Source organism: Diaphorina citri, unplaced genomic scaffold, assembly GCF_000475195.1.
Source record: "Diaphorina citri unplaced genomic scaffold, Diaci psyllid genome assembly version 1.1 scaffold1811, whole genome shotgun sequence".
NCBI lineage: Eukaryota > Metazoa > Arthropoda > Insecta > Hemiptera > Psyllidae > Diaphorina > Diaphorina citri.
The window spans coordinates 6,450-15,984 of NW_007379237.1; the positions used below are offsets into that span (position 1 = coordinate 6,450).

Here is a 9,535-nt window from a genome sequence, read left to right on the forward strand (position 1 = left end):
CCTTACCTCAGTCCAATGTCCATGTCGCCACAGGTAATAGGGTGAATCCTGCATGTCGTACCGGGACCCGGGAATATCATTGTAATGATCCAATGTATCATCATCACACGGATGTACAACACATGTTTCAACACTGGGAGGTCGCGGTATGGAAGCACAGAGAGAATCATCGCCTAGATTACAACGTACATCACGTGTAGCTGTACCTTCCCCACATGTTACAGAACACTGGAAACCAAACAGAAAATAATACCACACATGATTCAACACTGGGAGGTCGCGGTATAGAAGCACAGAGAGAATCATCGCCTAGGTTACAACGTACATCACGTATAGCTGTACCTTTCCCCATTTTTTGGTCAGGATTTTTCCCAACTTCCTTTTTTTTAAAAAAATTAAGAGTTAAACCAGTGGCTATTTCGTACTTACCGCTGAGAATTGTCCAGTGATCCACTCAGGACAGGGGGCCATGTAGCATATCTCCTTACGAGCCGGGACTGGATCATCAGCACAATAGCTATCATGTACCACGTGGTTGTCTCGCTGACACCAGATCTCTCGCCTTCTCTCCCCCTTACCACACGACACTGAACACTGGAAATTAAAACGAATGCGTGTTTGATTTATGTAGTTACAATTTTTGTAGTCATTTCAGTCAGCAATATAGGACTTTGTTTCCTACATTTAATTTGGGGTGTTTCAAGAAGATATGAGCCAGCCTAGTTAGCTTGGTTGGTAGCGCGTCTGCCTTCGTAAGCGGTAGGTCGCGCGTTCGATTCCCGCCCGGGGCGGATTTTATCCTGATGGGATAATGTTCGTTCTCAGGACGGCTGGCTTTCTTCTATCCTGTTTTCCTTTTCTCTTAACTTTCGAGACGATAAGACCTTAGCAGTTACAGTTCTCTCTATCAAACCTCTTAAAAAAAGAGCTTGTTACATTTTTGTGGTCATCTCAGCAATATGGGACTCTGTTTCCTACATTCAATTTCTTCCGTCTTCTTTCTTCTTCTTGTAATACCGTCATTATTCTTTAAAAGAATATAAAATACATAGGTAGGTATAAGTTCTTTTTGAAGCCTCAGTGTGGCCCGGAATAGTCAGCACATCTAGATACCAACCACACGCAATGTTGCTTAACTTCAAATATTTCATATACTCACCGCGGACCACTTGTCCACAGACCACTGAGGACATTTGCTTGTACCACACACTCTTTGAATTATCTTCTCAGCAGCAATATAGGACTTTGTTTCCTACATTTAATTTGAGGTGTTTCAAGAAGATATGAGCCAGCCTAGTTAGCTTGGTTGGTAGCGCGTCTGCCTTCGTAAGCGCTAGGTCGCGGGTTCGATTCCCGCCCGAGGCGGATTTTATCCTGATGGGATAATGTTCGTTCTCGGAACGGCTGGCTTTCTTCTATCCTGTCTTCTTTTCTCTTCGCTTTCGAGACGATAAGACCTTAGCAGTTACAGTTCCCTCTATCAAACCTTTTAAAAAAAGAGCTTGTTACATTTTTGTGGTCATCTCAGCAATATGGGGCTCTGTTTCCTACATTCAATTTCTTCCGTCTTCTTTCTTCTTCTTCTTGTGATACCGTCATTATTCTTTAAAAGAATATAAAATAAAATAGGTAGGTATAAGATCTTTTTTAAGCCTCAGTGTGGCCCGGAAAAGTCAGCATATCTAGATACCAACCACGCGCAATGTTGCTCAACTCCAATGTTTCATATACTCACCGCGGACCACTTGTCCACAGACCACTGAGGACATTTGCTTGTACCACACACTCTTTGAATTATCTTCTCAGCAGCGGAACATTGGCTTTCATCTACTTCTCTACCGTAGTCATCAATACACACTGCAGACCTTGTCTCTACACCTGTACCACACGACTTGGAGCACTGTAAAAATAAAGAAGGGATTAGCTAACGATGATTCCACCCTAATAAACCTCTTTAGTCACAACAGTTTCGCTTACTTAAGGTGAGGTTTTTAAGTTAAAAAGCAGAAAAAATGAGGAACTAGGGAATTTTTCTTTTTCTTCTACGACTTCTAGATCCGTAGATAAATCGATTTTAAAAATAGAAAGTAATAACAGGAAATCTGATTACAGAATTATGGGGATTAGCTAACGATGATTCCACCCTAATAAACCTCTTTAGTCACAACAGTTGCGCTTACTTAAGGTGAGGTTTCAAAGTTAAAAAGCAGAAAAAATGAGGAACTAGGGAATTATTCTTTTTCTTCTACGACTTCTAGATCCGTAGATAAATCGATTTTAAAAATAGAAACTAATAACGGGAAATCTGATTACAGAATAATACCTAGGTATTACGCTAAGAGTTCAAAACAGATTTTTCAAAACATTTCGATAAAAAAACAACAAAAAACAAATGAACAAAGAAAGAAGGTAGGTAGGTACCCAATATTTGCAAATATGTACCATGTGGTACCTATTAGATTACAGGAATTGAAATTTTTTGCTCTCAAGACTAAAAAAAAGCAGTCGAGTGCTTTTTTTATTTTCATTTTTTGTCCCAAACTTTTTGCACTCACGACTAAAAAAAAAAAAAAAAAAAAAAAAAAAAAAAAGGTTAAATTTAAAGTGCCCCGGGGGGAAAATAGTCCCTGGACCGCAGTGAGCGGAACATTCCGACTGAGAGATCACTTGCCATCTGAGAAACAGAGATACTTGAATATTTCAACCTTCTGTCGATTTTTATTTCGGACCCAGCTTGTTATTTATTTATTATTATTATTGTGTGGTCGAAATTTTCAGAATAAAAAATCCAGGTCCGCCAAGTTTTTTCGCTAAACTTCATCAAATTAGAAAAAAAAAAAAAAAAATAGCCATGCAGAAGAAATTAGCGATCGCCCCTGGTTCGAATCCCATAATCGACAAAAATTTTGCACTCGTATTTTGATTGCAATTTCAACGGGTTACATTTTGGTGTTTTCGTGTTGACCCAGCACTTAAATGGAAAGAATGTGCATATTGGGTCTCTTCTCGCCCATCTGATGAGGGGCATGCTACGCGACGGGCATGCTACAACACAGACTTCATTAACAACTTACTTCAAGATACAATGATTGTTGCAAGGCTTCATTTCAGGCTCGGGCCTATCTTCCTCAGAGGGACACATGTGATCTGCCACCTCTGCATTATCCTCTATTCTGATGCACACTGGATCCCGCCTTGCCATCCCTGGAAAAATTAAATCATATTTTTTTTTTTTGGTTCGTTTCGGCCTCAAAGGACCACGGAATTCTTAACTCTATGGTTTTTGCTTTCTCTTGTGCCAGTATATCTTCATCCTAGAAGAATGGTCGGCCTTTAATAATTATGATAATAATAAATTAGGCTGAGTGGTCAAGAGCACTGACTCTCTACCCGGGGAAGTGCTGGGTTCCAATCCCGGTCAGGGAGGAAATTTTCTGACCAAACTTTTCCGTTCTTGGATGGGCATGGATGTAAAAGAATGTGAATTGACGGATTACAAAGTGGTGCCGAGTTACAGTCTTTTTTTTAAAATAATAATAAATATTAAAAAAAAATAAAAAAAAAAAAAAAAAAAAAAACTTACCATTACACACTTTACTACAAATACTCCACTGAGGTGATAGTGTCCACTTATACTCATTGGGAGATCCTCTCTGTACTGTATACCTGTAGTGGATGTTTGGTGGATAGAGATTACCCACTGATAATACCTACGAAACAGATCAAGATAAGGAAGAAAGATTAAAAGCGTCCAGAGATGTGTTCCTATACTTCCCATAAAAAAAAAAAAAAAAAAAAAAAAAAAAAACTACCTTTATATTGTTCCTTGTTTCCTTGAAGTTTCCTTGAAAAAGTCCACGGAGATGGACGAAACTCGAGTCGGATAAGATCAAAACCGGAACGTGTATCCATTGTATCATATAAAGGTAATAAGTTTTGTGTTACCTATTTCATAACTTTATTGAGTTTATGAGTTTAAACTCCAATCCAATTGGTGATTTTTTGTCGAACGACAAGTGGGAACGGACCGTAACCTCAGATTAACCGTCTGAACTACTTACTTAACTTTCCATGTCCGTTCAATTAAAGGCCGTCAGATTACATTTTTTCCAGTGAGTTGCTCCTTCGATTGCTGCCGGATTTGCCAGGATGAGACCATCTGACAGACAGACGGAACGTGTGTAGTGGGAAACCTTCAGACCGCGGTCTCTCAGACGGTCTGATAGACCTACTCATAGTACGCGCTTGCTTGCCATGCAGAAGGTCCCGGGTTCGAAAAATTGACACCACAACAACTAGATATTGAAATGGTTATACAAGTTTTCGAAATGTTTTCTTCTGTAATATTATGTCTAAAAAATAGTCAAGGGCTCTAGAGCAGCCCCCCCTCAGCTTGGTAATTTTTGATGAATATGTGACCAAGTTGCACATTAGTTATGTATTGCAAAAGCCCTGGGGACCACTCTTAAAATACTCAAAGGCCGTCCGTTGGAAATCTCCATTTCATTCTGTAAGTCTTACCTCTACAATGAGTTCTTTGGTCAAGGGTCTGGAGCAGTTGATTCTGTTTTCTTCTGTAATATTATGTCTAAAAAATAGTCAAGGGCTCTAGAGCAGCCCCTCAACTTGGTAATTTTTGATGAATATGTGACCAAGTTGCACATTAGTTATGTATTGCAAAAGCCCTGGGGACCACTCTTAAAGTACTCGAAGGCCGTCCGTTGGAAATCTCCATTTCATTCTGTAAGTCTTACCTCTACAATGAGTTCTTTGGTCAAGGGTCTGGAGCAGTTGATTCGTTCGACCACTGCATCTGTGCCGGTATAATCAATGGCAATGCCACCAAACACAATCACCTTGTGAGACTTCGACACCACGTTCTTTCCGTTCAGTATGGGTTCGTTAGTTTCGCCGTCAGACAGCGCTGTAAGCAGGAAAATCAAATTTTCAATCAAAGAAACCTTTATTGCCAGCCTAGTTCTAGTTAGCTTAGTTGGTAGTGCGTCTGCCTTGTAAGCGCTAGGCCGCGGGTTCGATTCCCGCCCGGGGCGGATTTTGTCCTGATGGGATAATGTTCGTTCTCGGAACGGCTGGCTTTCTCCTATCCTGTCTTCCTTCTCTCTTCGATTTCGGGACGACGTTCGTTCTCGGAACGGCTGGCTTTCTCCTATCCTGTCTTCCTTCTCTCTTCAATTTCGGGACGATAAGACCATAGCAGTTACAGTTCCCTCTGTCAAACCTCTTAAAAAAAAGAAACCTTTATTTTTCTGTGTATTTCCCTTTCGGAAACGGAACTGATTCCGATGGCGCGCCATCCTTGGTATCCTTATACATTTCACGGGTATACATTTCCGATTTTGCACTCTACCTAACGCTATCATACTCACCTAGATAGTTATCATCACTGCTGGTACCTCCATATCCATACTGAGTAATGTCTAGGTTAGAAGATCCAGCTGGTATCCTGAGCACACGGGTATAGCCATATTGGGAAGTATTGTGAGAGCCTCTGATTTCTTGGCAAGTCTGATTGTTACCCTCACATACACCGCAGAAATCTGGAAATGAAAATCATTGAGTTGAACGAGGGAAGTGAATTCCAATTCCAAGTTTTTATTTTAAGTTTAGTTTGTCTCGTAAGGTCGTAACAAAAATTGATTTGATTGATCGTTTCATTGTAACTCTATCGATTTGTCCAAGTTTGATGAAATTTTACGAGCAGAAATTGTCAATGAAATTTTTTTCTGGGTAAATTCTACTGCATAGTAATAGTTTTTTTGTATTTACTTTTTAAAATCTACCTAACAATGCATCCGGAATACAGCGGACACAGTTTTAAATTAAATCTAACGAGGGAACCTCTTCCACCCAACTTACCTAGTTTACTATCGGAATCTAGTACATGATTACATCCCGCCTTCATACACTTGCCATTAATACACACATCGAATGTATCAGGACCGCAGGGCGTGCCATCTATAACTTTATCCTTGAGTAGATAATAGGCAGAGGATTGGGCGACACGGCAGTACAACTTACAGGCGTTATCACCTCCTGTAGAGGATAGAGTAAACAATTAGAAGTCAGCTGCACCAATTTCTAATGATTCAATTAAATGAAGAAAAGACTACACCTCTTCATTTAAATACTGCTAGGACGAGACCAAAAAGTCCCTGTACTCTCACAATCTGGCTTTTCCCGGCCCCACTTGGGCTGAGTGAGGTTAATGTAAGTAAGCGGGTAAAGGTAGAAACAACGTCACGTGATAGTGGTGTGGCTGTCCTGAACGAGCTCACCTACAATATTATGGTAAAACTTTGAACTACATCTTTCTGACTATCCATAAGTTCACGAGATGTAAAGTGATGGTAGTATGTTTCTCCCTCAACTTATCCCTACTTATACTTTGTACTTTGTATCATACCTTGTACTTTGTAATTTAAATAAATAAAGTGGTGCAATATTAAACTGTTGAGATAATGGGACTACATGTCCTAATTCGACAGTCTAAATAAAGCACTAATACTAATACTAATACTTACTTACTTTCCGTGTCCGGAAAGGAGCGTAAAACATCCGACACTTAAAATAATAGCAGTTATACAGAGTTGTTAATTTAAACCAACGATGAAAAAATAAATAATAATAATAATAAAATAAAGTATTAGAATAATTTATAATGAATTGATATTAATTATATATATATATACTAATATATAATAATAGACATATAATACAGTAATAGTATAATTTAATACTAACGATAAATAAATAAATAAATAAATAATAATAAAATAAAGTATTATAATAATGAATTGATATTAATTATAAAAAAAAATTGATGAATGTTATTTCTCACCTAGATACTTCGGCGTCCACTTGACATTGCGTGACAGGCCGGGCACACTGAAGTTGTTCCCATTGAACTTGACGCATTGCTCCTCCCGGAAGTCCATCGTGCCCGGCGCGCAGTCACGCGTGTTGCATGACCGATACCGCACGCGCTTCCCCACGCAGTACTTGCCCCCGTTAGCAGGGGCGGGGGAGGAACATTCCCGGTAGGACTTCTTGATACCCCCACCACAGGGACGGGAACAGGATCCGAACCTGAGGGAAAGAAACGGGGAAAATTAAATATGAAATGGGTCATAACTTCGAGAGAAATAATCAATAACAATGGAGCAGTTGCATTTGGGTAAAATTTATGATTAAAAGGTCGATTTCTATGAAAAAAGTTGTGAAAAATCCAAATCTGAGGTGAAAACTCCGGAAAAGTAACTGTAAAAGGTCGAAAATTCAATTTTTATTTTCCGTCAGAGTCCTGAACTCTCACGTCAGACTTCAGGAGATGTGCAAAAACGTATGCGCACAAACATGAATTGCGCAGAAATGCATGCGCACAAACAGATTAATGTGTTGCCTGCGAGGGAGCTTTGCTTGGAACATTTGATGTGACGTCATCGCGTACGGGAGCGTATGCCGTGACGTCAGAGTTCAAGATTTACCGGAATTTTTTAAATCGATTTATCTCGGGATCTAGAAGTCGTGGAGGAAAAAGAAAAGTTCCGGAATCCCTCATTTTCCCAGCTTTTTAACTTTGAAACATCACCCAAGTAAGAGTGCAACTGTTCTATTTATTGATGAGCTGCCCAGAGTCTGGGTTGCCAGACGACACAGCATACTACTCAAACAGATATTATGTTACATTAAAATCAAATTGAAAAGATCGAAATGAATTGAATAGTTGTCGGATCGAAATCAAACTTGTACCAAAGTAGAATGTACGAGTATATGTAGAATCTAGAATAGAATAGAATAGAATAGAATATACCTTGTTTATCTCGCCAGAATGAGCCTAGAAAGTCCCTGTACCCCTGCAGTTTTTTCTTCTTCTTCTTCCCCTGGGAAAGACTTACATAAACACGAAAGATACTTACGATTGCCACGGGCCCCAGCCTCCATCGCGGGGCCGTAGTGAGCTGGTGTCACGGGCCACACAAGATCCCCGCTGACACCAATGTGTGGCCCCGTAGCATGGGGTACCGTCGGCCCACGGTGATGTCTGAGTGTGACAGCCCTCCCTCTCCCCTTCGTCACTTGTACACCACAGATGCTGACATACTGGCTGACAAGAACGAGAAAATAGAGCCATTGAATTCAAATGATTAACTAAAACAATACTAATGTCCGTGAGAAACTACTCACTAAATTACTGATACCTCGGAAAACAAGATATACTTTCCTTCCTATAGGATAAGGAAAGTAAAAAAGTTATGGACAAAGATTTATTTTTGGTTTTTAGATCATAATTACCCCAACCCACCCTAGATCAACTGAATTCAAATGATTTGTATGGGAGTCACCCCTCCCCCAATGTGGAAAATAGAGCCATTGAATTCAAATGATTTATATGGGAGTCGACCCCCCCAATGTGGAAAATAGAGCCATAGAATTCAAATGATTTGTATGGGAGTCGACCCCCCCCCCCTTTAGGGTTCGTTTGTAATGACTGCTTTAATCATTATTAATCTTACGTATTCTTGAGAGTTCATTGCAACGGTCAATACATTAATTAGACTTACTTTATCATGAAAATAAAGAAGGGGCAAACGATGATTCCACCCTAATAAACCTCTTTAGTCACAACAGATGCACTTACTTAAGGTGAGGTTTCAAAGGTAAAAAGCAGAAAAAATGAGGAACTAGGGAATTTCTTTTTCTTCTACGACTTCTAGATCCGTAGATAAATCGATTTTAAAAATAGAAAGTAATAACAGGAAATCTGATTACAGAATTATTAGGTATTACCTAGGTATTACGCTAAGAGTTCAAAACAGATTTTTCAAAACATTTCGATAAAAAAACAACAAAAAACAAATGAACAAAGAAAGAAGGTAGGTAGGTACCCAATATTTGCAAATATGTACCATGTGGTACCTATTAGATTACAGGAATTGAAATTTTTTGCTCTCAAGACTAAAAAAAAGCAGTCGAGTGCTTTTTTTTATTTTTCATTTTTTTTTTTTTTTTAATTTTTGTCCCAAACTTTTTGCACTCACGTCTAAAAAAAAAATCAAGGTTGAACTTACAGTGCCCCAGGGTGAGAATTTCCAGCGGGCCGCATTACAAGGGCCCTCACACGGTTCTCTTTCAGCTGGTCTCGGTAAATCAGCACAGGTAGCGTTGTGTAGAGGCTGAGGGGGCTGAGACGAGGCCGGGAAATGCTGCACACACTGTAGAGATACGGACCGAGTCCCTGGACCGCAGTGAGCGGAACATTCCGACTGAGAGATCACTTGCCATCTGAGAAACAGAGATACTTGAATATTTCAACCTTCTGTCGATTTTTATTTCGGACCCAGCTTGTTATTTATTTATTATTATTATTGTGTGGTCGAAATTTTCAGAATAAAAAATCCAGGTCCGCCAAGTTTTTTCGCTAAACTTCATCAAATTAGAAAAAAAAAAAAAAAAAAAAGCCAGGGAGAAGAAATTAGCGATCGCCCCCGGTTCGAATCCCATAAACGAACAAAAT

General features: G+C 39.5%; 1 protein-coding gene across 1 annotated transcript in view; it reads right to left on the reverse strand.

Annotated features, from left to right (window-relative positions):
• LOC103517323 (A disintegrin and metalloproteinase with thrombospondin motifs 20-like) overlaps positions 1-9,535 on the reverse strand; it is a 42,722-nt gene that overhangs the window by 5,409 nt on the left and 27,778 nt on the right. Inside the window, exons 9-20 of the mRNA XM_026829457.1 lie at positions 7,938-8,126; positions 6,860-7,107; positions 5,878-6,054; positions 5,388-5,558; positions 4,755-4,924; positions 3,584-3,710; positions 3,075-3,204; positions 2,609-2,674; positions 2,443-2,452; positions 1,736-1,900; positions 430-594; positions 7-228 (exon numbers count right to left, since the gene is read on the reverse strand). Coding sequence (XP_026685258.1) covers positions 7-228; positions 430-594; positions 1,736-1,900; positions 2,443-2,452; positions 2,609-2,674; positions 3,075-3,204; positions 3,584-3,710; positions 4,755-4,924; positions 5,388-5,558; positions 5,878-6,054; positions 6,860-7,107; positions 7,938-8,126 — 1,840 coding nt within the window. The remainder of the gene's footprint in view (positions 1-6; positions 229-429; positions 595-1,735; positions 1,901-2,442; positions 2,453-2,608; positions 2,675-3,074; positions 3,205-3,583; positions 3,711-4,754; positions 4,925-5,387; positions 5,559-5,877; positions 6,055-6,859; positions 7,108-7,937; positions 8,127-9,535) is intronic.